Source organism: Primulina tabacum, chromosome 8, assembly GCF_025594145.1.
Source record: "Primulina tabacum isolate GXHZ01 chromosome 8, ASM2559414v2, whole genome shotgun sequence".
In the NCBI taxonomy this organism is placed as follows: Eukaryota; Viridiplantae; Streptophyta; class Magnoliopsida; order Lamiales; family Gesneriaceae; genus Primulina; species Primulina tabacum.
Window position 1 is genome coordinate 4,227,224 of NC_134557.1, and position 20,838 is coordinate 4,248,061.

General features: G+C 36.1%; 3 protein-coding genes and 1 pseudogene across 8 annotated transcripts; 2 read left to right on the top strand and 2 right to left on the bottom strand.

Annotated features, from left to right (window-relative positions):
• Positions 1 to 46: 46 nt before the first annotated feature.
• LOC142553127 (pentatricopeptide repeat-containing protein At2g44880-like) lies at positions 47 to 2,498 on the bottom strand (annotated as a pseudogene).
• Positions 2,499 to 3,848: 1,350 nt separating this feature from the next.
• LOC142553129 (COP9 signalosome complex subunit 7-like) lies at positions 3,849 to 8,670 on the bottom strand. Of its 6 annotated transcripts, none has more exons than XM_075663146.1 (10): positions 8,365 to 8,670; positions 7,871 to 7,946; positions 7,194 to 7,282; positions 6,696 to 6,785; positions 6,368 to 6,412; positions 6,202 to 6,272; positions 5,443 to 5,581; positions 4,850 to 4,938; positions 4,448 to 4,510; positions 3,849 to 4,123 (listed from the first exon to the last, which is right to left on the bottom strand). In XM_075663146.1, the coding sequence occupies exons 1-9, from the start codon at positions 8,521 to 8,523 to the stop codon at positions 4,489 to 4,491; spliced, it is 780 nt and encodes a 259-aa protein (XP_075519261.1). In that variant the 5' UTR covers positions 8,524 to 8,670; the 3' UTR covers positions 3,849 to 4,123; positions 4,448 to 4,488. The 6 variants fall into 6 exon arrangements, 4 of the variants coding, with proteins under 4 accessions (XP_075519261.1, XP_075519260.1, XP_075519259.1 ...); XM_075663145.1 differs by having other exon boundaries at positions 3,850 to 4,123; positions 4,444 to 4,510; XR_012821904.1 differs by having other exon boundaries at positions 3,851 to 4,123; positions 4,850 to 4,958; positions 8,365 to 8,667.
• A 4,104-nt stretch (positions 8,671 to 12,774) lies between these two features.
• LOC142553131 (nitrate regulatory gene2 protein-like) lies at positions 12,775 to 16,991 on the top strand. The gene is made up of 4 exons (XM_075663148.1): positions 12,775 to 14,214; positions 14,552 to 14,736; positions 15,380 to 15,603; positions 15,952 to 16,991. Exons 1-4 carry the CDS (start codon positions 12,933 to 12,935, stop codon positions 16,727 to 16,729), a joined length of 2,469 nt encoding a protein of 822 aa, XP_075519263.1. The 5' UTR covers positions 12,775 to 12,932; the 3' UTR covers positions 16,730 to 16,991.
• Positions 16,992 to 18,694: 1,703 nt separating this feature from the next.
• On the top strand, positions 18,695 to 20,579 carry LOC142553132 (cyclin-U4-1-like). The gene is made up of 2 exons (XM_075663150.1): positions 18,695 to 19,085; positions 20,148 to 20,579. Exons 1-2 carry the CDS (start codon positions 18,751 to 18,753, stop codon positions 20,407 to 20,409), a joined length of 597 nt encoding a protein of 198 aa, XP_075519265.1. The 5' UTR covers positions 18,695 to 18,750; the 3' UTR covers positions 20,410 to 20,579.
• Positions 20,580 to 20,838: the final 259 nt, after the last annotated feature.

Sequence of the window (20,838 nt, forward strand, 5' to 3'; positions counted from 1 at the left end):
GAAATTGAGCCAATATAATGGGATGTAGCATCAAATGGATGTCAAATGCTGTCCAGTCCTTTACTGGCACCTCAGTATCGTTGTTTCTCAAATGGCATCCACTTTCACAACTTTTTAACTTGATGTTCTGATTTAGCTCCCTCGCATCATTAAGATTTACCATCAATTCTCAGACCAAACCATGGGTGTCACTTTCATACGCATCTGTATTTTCTTCGACACCAATTGCATCACTTTCTCGTTTTTTTTTTTTTTGTTTTGTTTTGTGCTTTTTGCCGAGTGATCTCTGCTACAAACTCCGAACCATGCTATTTGAACGCTTTTGGGCTACTTCAGTTCACGGTTCAAATTCAGAATTATACCCCCTTTAAGTTTCACTCACTTTCCACTCTACACTAAAATATGGACACTTCCCCGTCATGTGCATCTGCAATTGATTCAACAATAAATGTGTCACCTCCAAATGTGGATGCACCATATCACCAGCAATAAATTCCAAAAGCCGGTCTTCGATCTCAATTGCACTATATCCCACTTCTTTCTTAGCACCGTTGATCAACATCAAATATTTTATTCGTTCCACGTCTCTCCATCTCTTCTCAGCTGCATACAAATTCCTCGATATTATGTGGTTACCATCAGAAAATGGCTCCATAGTTGTCACCTTTTTCACCACCCTCTCGACTCTAATAACCTCCTTTGCATAACCACAAGCAAATAAGAACGAACTTAATATGATCCCATTAGTCTCGTTAAGGCATGTTATTTATCAATCTCTCAGCCTCATCCAAACACCTGGCTCTGCCCAATAGATCAACCATGCAACCATAATGCTCTACTCTAGGAGACAGTTTGAATTCTTCCATTTCATAAAACCATCTTCTTCCTTCATCCACCAAACCACCATGGTTACAAGCTGACAGAACTCCAAGCATGGTGATCTCATCTGGTTTAGACCCTTTTCTCTTCATATCCAGGAAAGTTTCTAATGCCTCCTGGGAACGCCCATTGAGTGCTAGTCCATTAATCAAAGCATTCCAGGTGCACACGCCTCTTCCAAGCACATTATCAAAAACTCGTTTTCCTTTCTCGATTTCCCCCCAATTTAGCATACATATCTACCAGTGCTGCCGATACACTTGCAGATCCATCCAGTTTCTTCCTCTTCACAAATTCGTAAACCCAATTCCCCATATCAAAAGCACCCAAATCTGCCATAGCAGGAAGAACAGTGACAACAGAACATCTGGTTCAAAAATTTCTGGGCTAACAATTCCTGGAACAAGATCAAAGCCTCATGGGATTGCTTATTCTGACAATAGCCTCCAATCATTCCATTCCAAGAACATAAATTCCGCTCAGGCATCTCATCAAAGAACTGTCTACCTTCATCTACGTTGCCTTTGCTGCAGTACCCATCAATCATTGTAGTCCAAGAAACAACATTTTTCTCTGGCATTGCATCAAATAGCATCTTAGCCGACACCATGTTCCCCAGCTTCACATATCCATCGATCAACACATTATATGCAGCTGCATCTTTATCATTCTTGGGCATCGAATCAAAGAGGGATTTTGCATTGCCCATATCCCCGGCCTTCAAATAACAGCTGGTTAGTGCAGTCCACGATATCGAATTCCTCTCTGTCATCTCGTCAAATATTTTCCTTGCAAAACCTATTTGCCCTACTTTCCATACATGTTAATCAATGCAGTGGCAACATACAGATTAGATTTAAACCCATATTTAAGCACATGCGCATGAACTTCCGTTCCTTCCCACATTAAAAAGTTCAAACGACTAGTTATCTGGCACAAAACCTTCGTTCTTCCTCAAACCAACATAGAAGGAGATTGCTTCTAAGAACTGGACAGGAATGAGGTGAGATTTCATCTGTGTGGCACAAAACCTTCGTCGGACTTGTGTGGCAATCGATCAAACATCTGGCGGGCATGATGAATACCACAATGTGGGACGACAGAGGATAGGGTGATGATGAGCTTTATAATGAGGCTGAGGTTAGTTTCAAGGGCGTTTCGGATCATGGAGGCTTGGATTTGGTGGAGGTTGGAACTGCCAAGGTATTCATTTGGAGGAAAGAGAGGCAAATGCTATTTTTTGGGCTCCATAGCCAATCATGTTTTGGATCCTACTTCACTCATAAGTGGTATTCTTGAAATCAATCTGTTGCTTTCTTGCCATTTTGAATATTCGTCTGTCTCGCACTTCACGATTACGAGGGAAGAGAAGACCGGATGCTCAGGGTTTAGGTATGGAAAAAGTAGAAGAGACGGATCAAGGGAAGAGCAGAAGAGCTGCTTCATGGAAGAGCAGAAGAGCTGCTTAAGAGTTTACGACCCGAGCTCTTAACAGAGTTTACCGAGTCGAACTCCTAATATAGTTCACATAGACGAGCTCTTACCAGAGTTTACTGAGCCGAGCTCCTAACATCTTGACATAGTTTACCGAGCCGAGCTCCTGATAGAGTTTTCGAACCGAGCTTAGATAAGTAAGGCGGTGAATAAAGTCCTCTTAATGTAACTCTTGGATAAATTCTTTGCGATAAAGAAAAAATACCAAAAAAATCAGATATACCATTCAAATTTATAAATTACCAAACATAAGATAATATCAACACAAATATTGAATTTTAGGGAATTTGTCTTACTAGAGTTATTTCTATATAAGATAACATAGCTCATGCTACTTTATAAATAACAGATATTCTTCATTATTTTAGACATTCACATATTGTTATCACTATCATTATTATTCTCACATTTAGTTATATCACAGTGCTGATTTAAGCATCGAAAAGGTTACGCCGAAAACACTTCTGACACCCCTTAACCTTTGTTCATTCGTGCAGAGCCGAACTGAAGTCATGCTCAGCCCATACACGACTAGCGAGACGAACATCAAATTAACAAGAAGTATTGAATTATTTGGCTCACGAGACGACCGAATCTAAGTTACGTGAAATCTTTGGTATCATCAAATAAGATATAAATTAAATATCAGATTATATTATAATATAAAATGTAATTATATTGGAATAGTTTTTTCCCATCGACTATTTACTTCTGTCTTTGTTTCGTTATATTTTATGATTTTCATAAAATAAGCCAAGGGTGTCATGGAGACTTGTATTTTGGTTATTAAAAAAAAAAACTTATATGACTTAGAGACTAAAAGCAGTTACTTTACGGGTCTGGTATTCAATGATATTATACATTATAGTATAGATAAAATAAATTTAGGGTGGAATTATTTAGTAATTTAGGGTGGAATTATTTAGTACCGAACTCATACTTCGCTTGCATACGCATAATAACATCATAGGTTTTTTTTCAAAGCATAATAACTGAAAAGAATAGCAAATTGTATTGGAATTTACCGATTGAATATTAGTACATTATGTTTTTTTGTTTTATCTTTTGTATCCCTCCAAGATTTAATAAATTTCCCATTATTGAAAAAACTCAATTGGCTTGATTCGGGTCCAAAATATCATAAAAACTTTTTTAAGACCGTCTTAAGAAATAATTTTTTGTGAGAAAAATCTTTAACCTTACCCGATCTTTGAAAAAATATTACTTTTATGCTAAAATTATTATTTTTCATTGTAAATATGAACATGATTAACATATATGTGTCACAGATATAGATTTGTAAAACTATCTCACGAAAAACACGCATGCACAATTATTATTGATATTCTATTTATGACCAATCACCCTCCACATTTATGCGTTATATTATAAATAGACATATATAGTGTAGTTGCATCGAATCGAAAGGATGCTATACGTGTGTTTATATTTTGTTGTTTGGAGTGTATTTTTATCAAATTAAGTTTTGCATCGCACATAACTTCACGCTAGGTTCTCTTCAAAAATGGGAAATGATGTGTTGATTAATCTGAGAGGAAAATAACGAAGGATAGAGTGCAATTATGTCAAGAGACACAGGCAACTTTCAAAAAGACGCACCAGTTTGAAAATGGGAAATGATGTGTTGATTAATTCTTGCACAACAACGGTTGAATACTACCATGCAGATAGAGTGTTGCACTCAGTCTTGCATCATCTGACACCCACGGTTGACTATTCACCATGTGCCCTGTTACGGGACAAATAAATCGCATCGAATCCGTGTATGAATCTAATAAATAAATAACCAATCCCACAGTACAGATATTCCTGATGACTCGCCGCAGCTCTGTCCACGCAGCCAAAGTATGCATTACCCCAATTTTTTTCATAACAATATTGAATGGTGAAATCAAAACAAAAATATACGGGACGATCTAAGCTAATGTTATCAGTTTCAAACACATAGCCAACAAAAAATCAGTGCAGAACAGTCGTCTCGTCTTCTAGAGCAGCAGCAATCGAGGTGATTTGCTAACATGATTCAGAAAAAGGAAATGGCCAACTTACTTGCCTGACCAGTTCATCCTAGGGTCCAGGTTAAATCATATCTCCTCAACCTACAGGATGACGCCTCCTGTACATTATTCAAGGGAAACAAGGAGATGCATCAGATGTATACTGCAACTAAAGATAAGTGCTTAATTCATAAAATATTATAGTTGTCTTTCACTACTATCCCCGTGCCACGATACCCCGTGCCACGATATATTTATTTTCAACACAGCATTCAATAAATTTGATATAGGCATAGTGGCTGCAGTGGAGTGGAGAAAATGATGTGTTGCAATAAGCTTCATGTAACGAGAAAGGATTAGACTTTGGAGAAGGTTAAAAGAAACAGCACAAGAAGTTAAGAGCATAGAACATTTTGTACTAGAATGCTACATTTGGAGGTCAGGATCTCAAATGCTACCTCTTTGGTCGGCTACGATCTTCCTCATAATCCATCACTCCACCAAGTTCAGAAAAGATCTCTTCATGCCCTCGGATATCAATGCCGGCCTGCTTACAGTTTTTAGCTTCTGCCACAATGTAAGTAAGACACATCGACCAACATGTCTAGAGCTAAAACTCATACTTGCCACACTTTAAGATAACACAACACTTAAAGTTCCAAACAATGTGAATCTGAGATAGGTCATACCACAATGTATCCTATAAAAACTTTGAAGATGCATTCAGAAGGGTAAATCACCAACTAAACGTACAAAATTACTTTTATAAGAATCATTCGTTAGAATCAAACAAGTAAATACTCAGATTTGTCTATAATACCTTGCAGCGGGTAAGCAGTAGCAGAAAGTATTAGACTCAATATAATAATTAAAACCTTCAAAAATATCCATAAATTAATCTTACTAAAACTTCCATCTCATTAAAAGTTTCAGGTCACACAGCACTCAAGTTGGTCACTGTAGTGTTCATGGTTGCTTTCACACACGGAATTAAATGAATGACTCTTTGAAACAGAAAATCGTTTCTTTACCAAAGGAAAGTTAATCTCACCTTCGCAGATAGTGCCTTTTTCACTTCTTCCACTCTTTCCTCAACTTCCTTTCTATGGTTCTTGTCTATTTCATTCATGGAATCTGCCCACTTGATCTTTTCTTGAATGGAAACAAGAAGATTGTCTGATGTTGACAACCTAAGAAATTATAAACCAGGATTTGCATAAATAAATCAATGTAAAAGGAAATATGTATAAAAAAACCCTGAGAAAAAATTATTAAAAAATGAAAAATGAGAATCACATTAGAAGTATTCCCAGCATAAAATTTGTAATCAAATGCTGTAACACAAACTGCAGACTGTTTTTGCTAAATCGGACTTATACAAAAATATCAACCACCAGATTTCATCTGTAAAATTATTTGAGCCGGGTGGGGAAGTAATCCTGGAAAAGATGGGGTGGGCGGGAAAAGTGGAAACATGGAACACACAGGAATCTTATAGAAAGCACCTCTTTGCGTAACTTCAGTTTCTGGAAATCCGAGAAAGACAATAAAACATCTAAAGGTGTGCGAGGATATCAAGAGACAGGCAACTTTCAAAAGGACGCACCAGTAGTCTAGGAGTTCTAACTTGTATAAAACCCCCTGCCTTAGGAGAAGTAAACAAAAAAAAAATGCTATATAATTATTTTAAACTTTATCATTTTTCATGCTTGAATAGTTTTATTTCGGGTTCTCAACACACAATAAGAACCTTCAAAAGGGACATGCCAAAGATAGAAGTCATAAATAAAATTTCAGGAAGAAATATTACCAGTTTGCCAGTGTTTCAATCATATTACTCAACTGTTCAGGTCTGAGATCCCTCCCTGCAGCAAATTGTACCTACAAGCTTGAACAATGCTTAAGTTAGAAACCAATCATCGTCAAACATGCGGTTCTGGCATGAGAAGTTAGTACGAGTGCAATTAAATCAAGACCTCAAAGCATCTCCGCAACTGATCAAGCTTTCCTCTCACTATTCCCTGTCCACGAGAGGAAGAACAAATTAGCTTATCTATCTTTGAAACTTCTTCAAGTGATCATCTCTTTAAATCATATTTGCCAAGATCCCGTGCCTATTTGTGTACAGAGCATAAAAGTTTCAAATATAGAAGAACAAAACAAAACAGGAGTAAAATCTGTACTAAGGAATAAAAAACGACCAACCAGTGCAATGAAGGTTTAATTTTCACTGTAAGGCATTGTCTAGATGGATGTGACAATAAGAGCGAACTAGCTGGTCAGCAATGAAAAGCAGAAACATACCACATACATGCAGCAGTTAATGAGGAAATCTTCCAACTCCCGAACATTTGTGACATCCAACTCCTGCATCAATGTATCATATGGCAATACCTGCGCAGATCAATTTTCATTAATTGAAAGTCGAAGAACTGCCTCCAATAAACTTACACTTAAAAGTGATGTTGCCATGTAATAAAAATATATACTTTTAAAGTAAGGATACAAGTGTAATTACAAAACCGGGGTGGTCATAGATGCCACATAAACTTCTAATTTGTCCACAATTTAACTTTGAGAAAAATAAATAAAGGAAACAGGTACATCGGCACAACACTTTTGCATCTAGATACATCAAACATACTTTGCTCATTTCAAATGCAAGCAAGAAACACATTCTTATCAACTTAAAGAGTAAAGTCTCCAACATGACAAAACAAGCAGCATATCAAATGAGAACAAAAGCTCCTGCATCATTCGGTTACTTGTGAGAACACACAAAAATGGTGTCATAGATCCTACCTTGTTTGTCTCAGCCAAAGTAAGCACAGTCAGCTGCTTCAGCTTTAGGATTTGATCAGGAACCAATTGTGGAAGACGGTGTGCATCACCTGCATGACAGAATTATCTGTAAAACTCGTCATGAAGAGGAGAAACTCCCCGAAAATGTGATGCATCTCATAGAGGCACTGTTCAAATTTGTATCACACGTGTAAACAAACAACCATATATTAAAGGTACCATGAGTATTGGTGCAAAGCATTGAACAACGTGTAAGTCTATAGCTGAAGCAGAACAATTTTAATTTTCTCAACATGTGCTAGCAATAACTTTTAGTCAATCCAAGTTACGAGTGTGCCTATTCATTAAAAGGTAAAAATAGAGCTACCACAACAAGAGAGATTCTTATTGCCCGTAAATACCCAACGACCTATTTCCAAGAATCAAATAGCAACTCCAGAAGGTAAAATTGATTTTGCAAACGCAGTACAAGCACTAACAGCTATGTAGAATGGCAGGTTCTATAAAACTTAAATCACTTATTATTGCAGAGAAGGTGATTCAGCCAAAATAAACCCAGACGGTTTCATCCTGGGAACTTTCATCAAGACAAACCAAAGACACAAAACTGAATATAGATTGATTCCGTAGATGAATAAAAAGGACGAATTGATAATTGAACAGACTAAGTTGCTTACTCTTGTATTCACTCCATGTACCATATGCATACATCCGGAGCAATTCGCGATATTTAATATAATCAGTTCCTTCAAGCTGCAAATCATTCAACCGTTAAGAAACACCAGTCGGGAAAAACGAAGGCCTGAATTTTTAACAATAGAAAGGAGTTTAACAAGTTGAACTCAAAAGACTTGGGTACAACTCCATCTTCCATTTTGACTCCTGTTAATTAATCCCCATGTATAGCAGAGATAACTGAGAACCTGAAGACCAGTCCAAGAAAATTACGGAGTATGGTGCCGCAGATATGTAGAGTATGAGAAACAAACGCACACTCCTAGTTCCAAAACGTAATACAGAAAGAGAGAGTTGGCGAAAAATTACAAACCAGACTCCGAAATCAACCAGTTTGACCATACGACATATCGAAAGCATTGACATTCAAACTCGAACACTACATCCAATCCATCAATCACTCAAGAATAAAAATACACGAATCCACAAGGTATACCTCGAAGAAGGTCGGAACGGAGAGAATTTCGGAAAAAGCAAACAATGATGGATGTGAAGTTGCCTCAATGATAACATCAACAAGCGGCGAGCCCTTGAGACTGGCCGCCTGCTTCACAAAGTAATCTATGAGCTCTGCTTGCTTTTGTTCAATGTCCATTCTACAGCTCACAGATTTTTGCTGATCCGACGAAAAATTAATGGCAAGCGATCAGGAGCATTCCTCAGAATTTACAGATTTTGGAGAGGAGCTTCACCTTTTTTTGTTTAGGTATTTCTAGAATGAATGGGAGAAATTGGTCTAACTATGTTTTTTATATATAAGAAATTGACTACTCTTGGCAATGTTCATTTTCTATATATATATATACACACACACACACATTAGAGTACTGATATATATACACACACATTAGAATAATGATACACGCATTGTGTGATTGTATAATATTTTTTATAATTCATTTGGTTTATATTTAAATGAAGATCAAAATATAATTATAAAAAATAGTGAGAGACTACACTTTTTAAATATATACTAGTGTACCAATGCACGTGTTATTTGTATAATATTTTTATAATTCATTTGATTTGTATTTAACTGAGAATCAAAATATAATTATAAAAATCAATTAGGGACTATATTATTATTTTGATATATATATATTAAAAATAAATAGAAAAAAATGAAAAAAAATACCACCAGCAACTTAATGTTAGACGGTTTTAGCCGTAAAAATGGTTATATTATGGTTAAAGTCTTACGTTTATTTTTTGGTTTGATTTTTTTTTTTCCAAATCACTAAATCTATGAGTATGATTTATTTGAAATTGAATCTCTTTTACGTGATACATGCGACAAGATAAAGTTCATATTACTCACAATAAAAATGCATATGATAAAATAAAAAACAAAACAACTCTAGATATTTATAGATGAAATGAAAAATGTTTGTCGTTTTTTTATTTTTATTTATGCATATTTTAATGCATGCAATATAAGCTATATTCTTGTCACATAAACAACGTATGAGAACATCAGTATCAAATAAGCAATATCCGGTAGATTTAATAGTTTCAAACAAAAATGATCATAACAAAAAAAATAAGAGTTACTCGGTGAAAATCAAACTTGACATCATCCATCATCGACCATGATAGTCATAAGTTCTCCACATCTCTAGCAATATGTCACCGCATGAAAGCCGCCGAGGTCACCATGCCAACAAGCATTAAGCGACATGTTTCAGTTGGATTTTCTTCGATTATCTTGATTTTCTTCGATTATTAAGATATAAAGCTCGATTTTTTAATTATTCTTTGTGTTTTTTTTTTTTTTTTATAAATAGGGTGTAGGTGGTTGGCAAGGGCGGATGGAGTATATATTGGCAAAACCGGGTAATTGGCCGGCATGTAGAGTGTAACTAAGAAGGGTTAGGAACGTGTGTGCGTGTGTACAAGGAGGCTCTTTGTAACATAATCGACATAATCAGAAAAAAATAATTATAATATTACGTTGTACACACGTATGATTTTTAATGAAGTAGCAATGCGTTATGGCAGGCTCGAGTGTGATGAATGCAAAATACTCCTGCTCCATAGCCAAACGCCACCTGTAATAAAACAGGTTTTAAATTATATTTTTAATTAAATAAAATTTTAGTATTTTTTAATTTAATTAGAATATATAAGACCGACAACTTATCGTTTTACCAAAAAATATAGTTTGCGTAACAGTGTACCCCAAATATTTTAAATCGTACAACAATTCAAACACTTCGTTACGATTGTTATATTCAGCATAGACAATTATTGCAAGTAACAACCCACTTTTCAATAATTATATTTTTTTACAATCAATGAGAATCAAACTAGTGACATTGACTCTAATACTAATTGTAAGATCGAGCGCTTATCGTTTCATCAAAAGTCAAAGTTGATGCCAACTGTGCAAATAAAGTTTTTTTAACTGTACCACATATCAAGCACTACGTTTCAATTGCTCTACCTAACAAGAACAATAAGTGACGGATTCATAGTAGGGCAAGAGGCCCCCTGAATTTTTTTTAAAAAAATTATTACTATATAAAATATATTTTATTATTTAGTATATATATTATTTGACCCATCAAAATTTAAAGTATCTATAATTAGTCTAATGGTTAAAGACTTTCAAGGTTTACACATATGATCCTGTGTTCTATTCTTCTTATACGCTGTTTTTTGAAAACCTAAATAACGGGACTTTTACAAAGGCCCAACTTAAAACATTCATAGTTGGTTAATACAAACACAATCAAGAAAGTCATTTTAAATAATAACATAACGTAACTTTTTGCAAAACATCTGCAAATAACGGGCTTTTACAAAGGCCCAACTTAAAACCTTCATAGTTGGTTAATACAAACACAATCGAGAAAGCCATTTGAAATAATAACCTAACGTAACCTTTTGTAAAACATATGCTATATTGTCGACTGAAGAGTGAAATATGGTGGGACGCGAGTTCGGAGACACATCGGAAGGAAAGACGAGGATTCTTGGAATTTTTTATGTCGTTCATGAATTGAGGTAGACCGGCCCCCTCCAAACATATCATTCTGGATCCGCCCCTGACAACAATGATTACATTCAACATGATAGTTTTGGTATATAAAAATGGTGACACCACTCTCTTGCTTTATGATATAAATAAAAATAATAATAATATATACATCAAGTACAGACAATAATAAAATAATTTTTGGAGAATTTCCAAGAATTGAAAACTATAATAACTGTGAAGGGGAATTCCAAAATGAAATAAAGGGAAAACAAATCACAAATATAAGCAAACATTGCCTTGGTAGTTCGTGCCATTTCCAAACGGTATTTGAACGAAACATAATTGGAGTATTTGACAAGAAAATCTATTGCTGTTGGTACTACTGTCTCCTCCTCTTTTTTGTCTTGATTGAATGCTTACTACTACTACTAGCTGTGGCTCAGCTTTTTTTAGGGCTAAAAGCTGAATTTGGACAGCCTACAAAATGTATGCTTCCCATTCACGGCTTACAAAATTTATAGTCTAAGTGATTTTGTGTATGAAAATATGATAAATGTATTTCTATATTTGCATTTAATCTTTTCTTCTTCTTTTTACATCAATAAAATAGGTCTAAACTCTAAAGCATATGGATATTAAATGGAAATTGTTTCAAAAAAATTAGAAACCCGATGGTACAAAAGAAAATATTTTGATAGTTGGGTCCAGCTACAAGGATGGAAAGTTGGATGAAAACAAAAAATCCTCTGGCTTTCACTTATTTCAACTTTTACTTTAACAGTTTCACCTATATAATGGGTTCGGTCGACCCTACCCCTGCGGGCACTGCCTGCAAGGGAACGATCCAACGGCTCGGATTTTTTCGAGCCAATTATTTTTTTTTTTTACATGGAGGTGGGCCCGGATCACTCATGTGGAGTGATCCGGGCCTTTCATTGCACGTGCAGGCAGTGCCTGCACGGATAGGTTGAAACAAACCTATATAATGCGTCAGGTATATTTGAATTTTGACGCATAAAGCGTCATTTTAGTAAGTGCAGTCGAATTATTACTTCCATATATAAGGACAGTAATGGGTCAAGTTCGGGGTGAGTTTGGACCCGTCTCGTCTCGTGAATTTGATGTGTCAAACCCAAATTGGACCCATAAAACGTAGATTTGTCAAATTTATATATATTTAAAGTACAAAAAAAAAAAATTTAAGAATTTAAAATTAAATAATCATTTAAATTATTTGTTAAAATCAATCAATTTTGATTCATTAGAAAAATAATTATCAGTTCTTATTAAATTAATAATTAATAAAACTTGTATAATAATATATATTTTCATGTTAAATATATCTATTCAATCTTAAAATATTATAAATTATTAGATTTATAGAAAATTATAATAATAATAATAATAATAATAATAATAATAATAATAATATATTTATTTTATATATATGTTTGGAGCAGGTCAGATTAAACCCGAGACTCATCCTGGATTAGTTAGAAAGAGACCTGTTTAGGCTGTATAAACCCATCCCGTTTGGGTGGGTTTATTGTCGGATCAAGTTTTGACTCAGCCCATTATCATACTCGAAATAACATGATATATTATCATCCCAAAATAATCATCGGTGCTTAGACTACATTTGAAAATATATATCATAATTTATTTTTTCTTGTAATTGTAATTAATGCATTTGGGGTGATGAAATCAACGATCGACAAAAGGACCCACAATATAATTATGGAGATTTTCTTTGTTTTCTAAATAAATGCATATATTTAACGAAATGAAATTAGACAATATCCAAATTGAAATTAAGAATTAAGAATAACAACAAAAGCTTTAAAAATATATACATAAATAGTAATAATTGCATATGATTTTTGTCGAAGAAGCAGTATGTAGTGGCAGGCTCCTCCACCCTTTTAAATGCGAGATACTTCTGCTCCGCCGCCACGCGCCGCTACTATTGGTTTGACTTGCTGATTCCGATTCCTTAAGGAATCAGATAAAGAGTGTTTCAAGTCATGGGTTGCACGGCGTCCAAGCTCGACAACGAGGACACCGTGCGGCGGTGCAAAGAGCGACGCCGCTTGATAAAGGAGTCTGTTTACGCCCGTCACCACCTGGCCGCAGCTCACTCGGATTACTGCCGGTCCCTTCGCTTGACTGGCTCAGTCCTCGTCGCCTTCGCCTCCGGTGAACCACTATCAGTCTCGCACCATACCCCCGCCGTCCTCCTCCGCACTCCTGCCGCCGCCGCCGCCTCTACCGTTAAACCCCCGGCCTTCATTCCACCGACTGATGATCACATCCCATCCCCATCTGCTTCACGCTCTTCGCCCCCTCCTCCATCACCTCCCTTGTCCACAACCTCTTCCCATCACCACCGCCACCAACCGCAGCCACGCCGGAAAAAGCCTATTAAATTACCCCACATCCTTTCCGACTCAAGCTTTTCATCCTCTCCACCACCCCTCAATAATTTCGCTTTCAACGCCGCCGTAAATTCAACTTACTCAACCACACCTTCACAGACATCTTCTGTATGGAATTGGGATAATTTTTACGCTCCCCCCTCCCCTCCGGACTCCGAGCACTTCAACCAACTCCAGAACAACAAGAGAACCGCAGGCCGGACCGGGGAGGACCATTCTGATAATCACTATACTGATGATAAAGATTCAAGCCATACTGGTGATCGCTATCAGAGACCTTTTGGTATCGACGAAAACAAGTATTTTGATGACAGGGGGTCATATTACTCGCCCAACTCGCGATGTACTCGTAATAGTTCTGCAAGAAATCATATGAAACAAGGTCCCTTGCACCGTAAAGGGCAGTGGGTGAAAGAAGAGGAGGAAGAAACTGAGAGAGAGGAGGTGCAATGCAGTGAATGGGAAGACCATGATCATTATAGTAGCACAAGTAGCTCATCTGACGAGGATGTTGAGGAAGATTTGAAGTCAAGATCTGATTTTGGGACTCGGTCAAATTTTGGCTCGGTGAAGAGTGAGGCAGTTGCTGCAGACAAAAAGAATTCCAATGTGAACGCGAAACTTAATTTCTCTAGCAAGATGGAGAAGCTTTCATCGGATGATGACGGAAAGTCTTCGGCTAGTTGGCGAGATGGAAACAAAGAAGGGACGAAATCTGATCGTAGGGTTGTAGTGAGGCACAAAGATTTAGCAGAGATTGCGGCGGCTATCCAGGAGTATTTCGATAAGGCTGCTGCTTCTGGAGAGCAGGTCTCTGAGATACTTGAGACCGGGAGAGCTCAGCTTGATCGTAGCTTCAAACAGCTGAAAAGTGAGTATAGCTATGGCCTAGTAGATTCTCGAACCAAGATTTATATGCTATTCTCGTGAGATTCTGTTCTGTTTCTCGAATCAAGTCATTGTTCTGTTTCTTGAATTGAAATATAGCCGATTCTATGCTATTCTCGTGAGATTCTAATTTCCCCCAAAACTGTTGTCCTTTTTCCCACTAATAGTTTTTGGGACGAGTTATCATTTGGACTCTTGATCTTACCAGTCCTTAATGAAGATTGCTAAAGGATTCACATATCTTTGAATCAGTATTGTGGGATGTACTAGGAAGTTGCTTCTTGGTTGAATTTAATTGTTTTTGTTTCCTCTTCTTACAGAGACCGTCTATCATTCTAGTGGAGTGTTGAGTAATCTGAGTTCAAGCTGGACTTCGAAGCCTCCATTGGCAGTTAAATACCGGTTCGAACCCTATTCGATAGACCAATCTGGTGGTCCAAAGAGCCTTTGCTCCACCTTGGAACGGCTCTTGGCTTGGGAAAATAAATTATATCAAGAAGTGAAGGTAATGGATCTGAATCTCTCAATATCAACCACTTTCGTCTAATCCTCATCGAGGTTTCACATTTTTCATCTGAATTGAAGTTTGGATTTTGTTTTGTTGTTTCATAGACGCCACAGCTGACAATTTCATGAAGCTTTCCCTTTTCTTGATTGCATTTCTAGTAATAATGACAAATCCGTTCCTCGAAAAAGCTAGGGGAAAGATTATATAGACTTGGAACATGTCTCTTTTTAGTGGGTGGTGGTGGTGCTATATTGGTTGTCTTAGCTTATTGATAAGCCTCTGTATGAAATGACAAAAATACCCTGAGTGACAAAAACAGCCTGGAATCATCTTTAGGATTTCAACTTGGACATGATGGTGGGTCTGCTTCCAAAAAACTTGTCTTTTAGTTTCCAGCTGGTGTGTGCCTGTCATCACCTAAAAAAAATGCTGATCATAATGAAATTTTTAGGCTTTGGCAAATTTCAGTATTTCACTCGCTATATTTCCACCGAAAGTTCTAATATTGTTGTTCTACAGTGTTTTTTCTGCAATCCTCGAGTATATTAAGCACGAATCAGTTAAATTTCCAAATGTTTGCCAAGATTTATAGCTGAATACTTATCGATATATTGGTGTGTGCCCACTGTGGATAATCTAGGCTAGAGAAGGTGTAAAGATCGAGCATGAGAAAAAGTTGTCAGTGCTTCAAAGTCAGGAGTACAGAGGGGGAGAGGAAGCCAAGTTGGACAAGACGAAGGCATCGATAACGCGGCTGCAATCACTGATCGTGGTGACATCTCAGGCCGTTTCAACGACGTCCACTGCTATTGTCACTTTACGAGACTCGGACCTCGTCCCACAACTTGTTGAACTTTGTCACGGGTATGTATTGCCACCTTATCTTACATTCAAAATCACGTGTTTCTGTTGCGTCGTAGTCCGCTAATGATCAGTGTTGATGAAAACCATGTTTGAGGTGGTTATGAGTATGAGCCAAACAAATATGAAGGAATCTATTGATAAGTTCATCAGTTATCATCGATTACTTGTCCTGGTAAATTGTGAATAAATTCATGAAATCCCCCTGCACTTTATAAAGGGTGAGAACTGAGTTGGAAATTCCGTGTATTGACTTCCATTTGATACTCACTAATGCATTTATTTGTTTCATTTTTGTAATTTTGTTGCTTATCCTACATTACCAATCTTCGGGTGAAATTGATAATGCAGGTTCATGTACATGTGGAGATCTATGAATCAGTATCATGCCATCCAGAACGACATAGTGCAACAAGTTCGTGGTCTAGTTAACCGAACAACCATAGGTGAACCAACTTCTGATCTGCACAAGCAGGCAACACGTGATCTTGAATCGGCTGTATTAGCTTGGCATTCCAGTTTCTGTCGCCTGATAAAGTTTCAGCGTGATTTCATTTGCTCTCTTCATGGATGGTTTAGGCTAACCTTCATCCCCATTAACACCGAGCCAAATAATAGGGAGCTACCAGAGGTTTTTGCTTTCTTGGATGAGTGGAAACTTGCACTCGACAGAATCCCAGATACAGTTGCTTCTGAAGCCATCAAAAGCTTCATCAATGTAGTTCATTCAATATACCTGAAGCAAATCGAGGAGCTAAAGATCAAGAAACGAACAGAGAATGTGTCAAAGGAGCTCGAGAAAAAGGCTTCCTCGCTCAGAAACATAGAAAGAAAATATTACCACTCTTACTCAATGGTTGGCATAGGACTTCCTGATACAGGATCAGGTAACGGGCACGTTTTGGATGCTCGGGACCCACTGGCTGATAAAAAAGCAGAACTTGCAACATGCCAGATGCGGGTTGAGGACGAGATGCATAAACACTCGAAGGCAGTCGAGGTGACCCGAGCAATGACACTGAATAACATTCAAACAGGGTTGCCTGGAGTTTTCCAAGCCATGACCAGTTTTTCTTTGTTGATCACCGAATCCCTCGAGATGGATTTGCAGCCGTTCGTATGCCATTAAGTAAAATCATCGCATTAAGATGAACATGTGACTTTTTTACCTTTCCCCTTGTGGTTTTATAAGGCAAGATAGCAATAGAATTAAAAGGCCAGAACTTGTTTTTATAATTATAAATACGTAAATACTTCGGAATTTTGCAGCTGCAGTCACCCCGTTGTGTTTTTGTGGGGATGATACTATTGTCTGTGTATATATTAATATTGTACGAGAGATTTGCCTTTTTTCCAGCAGCAGAATAAATAAATTAAAAAAAAGTAAATCAGCATATGTAACTATTAATTGTTTAGCATCTTATAATAGCTATCTTTAATCAATAATTTTTCTTTCGATTACAGCTGAATTTGGCTCCCTCATCTCTCAAGCCTCTGCCATCAAAATTTAGTAGTCTCCAGTGATGGATTAGGATTACTCCACGTCATATGTTCCCCGGGCTGGATTGACGAGCAATCAGCCACTCCCCACGAGCAACCACTGTCAAGTGCCCACTTGTAACATAGCTAGAGTTCAAAATCCCGGTCTGAGCAGAGCAAGATTGCACCCCTCACACCATCATCGATAATTAATTATTTTTAGATGATATTTATTTATATCATCTCAAAATAATTAATATATTTTGTTTGTGAGATCATAATTATTTTTTTAACAATAAATTTCTTTAATGGGAACAAATTTGATGGCAAAATTTATTGTATTTTAAAATTTGCATTTCTTCATATTTTCGAATATTGAATTTCATTATCATTTAGATAATGAAACATATTTGACTCATTTCTTATCTAACTTATTCACATTAAAATCGTTAAAATACCTACTTTATCATTTATAATATAAAAAGGAAATATAATATTATGAAGAATATCATTGATGTTAGAAACATATAAATCATATGAAATAATAATATTTATTATAATAAATAAAGGGTTGGTTTGTATTATAATAAATTTACATACTAATTGCATCATTTGTTCTGCAATGCAACAAGGGTGCACTTCTAATTAATGGAATAAATGTCGTTACCTTTATTATCTATGCTAAATTATATACGTCTTAATGCGTCATTAGCACGTACTTGGGCGATCCGTAGAAGGGATCCGATTATCTTCCTAATTTTTTTTTTCTTTTTTATCCGTAGAAGGGAAGGGGGTAGACTCACAGCTCACTACACTATCACGATCGACTATACCCAATTTTTTAAGAGCATGCATATTAAATAAAGCATATTCAAATTTTATCTTGGGCGGATAGCGGGACGCGAAGACCAAGCTTGGATGACAGAAATACGTGTTGGTCTCTAACCAATGGAAATGTAGGTAGACTAAACGATGGAAATATATATACAAATGAATGGTTGATCATTTGTGGCTCGGGTTATTTATTCATGTGCAGGAGCGACTAAATTTTTAATCAAACTTTTTTTCTTAGAAAATGCCTAAATTGAGACTGAGAATCTCACCAAGTGTCGAGTAAACACATGTTTTTGTTTTGATAAATAATAATAATTTTTTTCATAAAATTGTTTAATAATATACTAGAAAATTCAACACACATGCATTATATTTTTTTTCTTCATGAATTAGCCAACCATTAGAAATTAATAATCCAAGACAGATTGCAATCTATTAATGGCAATATTTAATTATCTAATTTCTATGGTTGCAAAGCCAATTTCTTGATCTACATCTCTACTGTTCAACTAATAATTGGTTTAACTTCTCTCCGTGAGGGTTCATTTAAAGAATTCGTACGAGTTGTCAAACAACAGAGTAATGATAATCAATGAATCTGCGTCGAAGACGAAACCACCATGACATAGGAGTGGAAAATCATGAACTAATATATGCCATGATAATTGTGGAGGAATAAAGAAAAAAGAAGTAAGTAGTAGGCTAAATCTAAAATAGAAGATATAAAAGGTGACAAACTTATAATAATCCAAAAATAGAGATGACAATATATATATATATATATATATATATTTCATTATATATCTCGATCCAAGGTTCAAAATTATACACACAACAATGGAGGAACTAGATATCCCAGATGGGATGCCTAAACTCATCACCTTCCTCTCTTCTCTCCTGCAACAAGTGGCGGAGTCGAACGATCTCAACCGCCAATTCCAACCTCAGAAAATCTCAGTCTTCCATGGCCTCAACAGGCCAACCATCTCAATTCAAAGCTATCTCGAACGAATCTTCAAGTATGCCAATTGTAGCCCTTCTTGCTACATTGTCGCCTACGTCTATCTTGATCGGTTCACTCAGCGGCAACCGACGCTGCAGATCAATTCCTTCAACGTTCACAGGCTGCTTATCGCCAGTGTCATGGTGTCTGCAAAGTTCATGGATGACATGTGAGTTTACATTTTACTTATTATACGAAGTTTTCTTGAGTTGTTAAATTTTAAAATATGAACATGGGTTGGTTTCCAAAAGTTTCGAGCTAGGATATGATGATATATGAGCTGGCTATTATATTTCTTTTAACTTTTCATTACTATTTCTTCTAGATTTATTTTCAAGAATCTTGCTGGATTTATGAAGTTTTGTCAAGAAATATTGGGCTGGGATTTGTTTTTTTTGTTGTTGATTTTCAAGTTGGATTCAAAATTTTCAGATGGATTGATTGGTTTCTTGAACTCGTTAATTACCTTTTTTTCTCTCTAATAATTATTGGAGAGCACTCATCATGATTAGTTACGAGTGAATCACCAAGTAATGACATTTTCGAAAAATTAATTAATGAAATAAATTTTAACACGATACAGGTCAAATTAATAAAATGTAAAGTCGATATGCCACATTGAAGTTTTAAGAAAATTTAATAAAGGCTAAAAGTATAAGTCCTTGAATATGACAGAGCACCACGGTACATAAATTGAATGAGATGGGAACAACTCGCTTGGCGAGGGGTGGGGAAGGTAAGAGCTAGCTGTCCAGCTTTCACTTTATTAATATCTCTTCATTTTTTTCAAAATTTCAAATTAGTCTTGAAATAACTGTGGTCACTCATTCAATGTGAGGAAGGGTATCAATCTATCATATGTCTCGATCTAACATTCGTATCTGAAAGCAACAGGTTCGCCTTTACCTGCATCACTACTCATATCACATGATCATGCCACGTTTTTACGTATAATGTTGTACATGTATTCAAAATTCAAAACATAACTTCGAGAAAATTCCTAAAAAAATTTGAAATTATTTACATTGGTGCAATAAATAAATATCTAGTTGAGTCATCAAATTTCCAAGTTTCAAAAATTGTCCAAATATGTGATCATCAAGCCACATTCGAAGGATTCAAGACGTGATAATTATTTGAATTATATTCACTGACAAAATAAGGCGCGCACTCAGTAGAAATTACTGATTTTTTTTAAATGTATGTGTAGTTCTGATATTATATGATGCAGGTATTACAACAATGCATACTTTGCTAAAGTTGGAGGAATCAGCACAAGAGAAATGAACTTTCTTGAGGTGGACTTCTTATTTGGACTAGGGTTCCATTTGAATGTGACTCCCTCCACTTTTCACACATATTATTCTTATCTCCAAAAGGAAAGGATGCTTCACCCACACATCAGTGCAAAATCTTCCAAAATTTTTCTGAGTTTTAACTATGAAGATGAATCATCCCATCAACAACAACAACAGCAGCAACTTGCTGTTTAAGCTCGACCGTTGTAAATTTTTTTTTAGTCACGTAGATTAGGGTATTTTCTTTTGCGGGATGGGAAAAATATTTTGGTTATGTGCTGCAATTTTCTTGATCTTGTCTTTTTAACATATGAATGTTGCGGGGAATATATTTATATAATTCGGAATTATCGAGCTTAAATTTATTTCGAGTTTTTTTTTATGGTATGGTATGCAAAATTTTTACAGCTTAAATTATATGTCGAATATGTGTATGTGTGTTGCACTGTATTGTGGACATTTTTAGAAGAGAAGACAATATTCACGCAACTTTACAGGTGCAATTGATTATGCGAAGGGAACATTATACATGTGCGATCGTGGGAGACTATTATTTCTTTATTTTACATGCATGTGCCAACTTGAAAGAGGGATTAAGACAATAGAGAACAAAGGGACCACCCC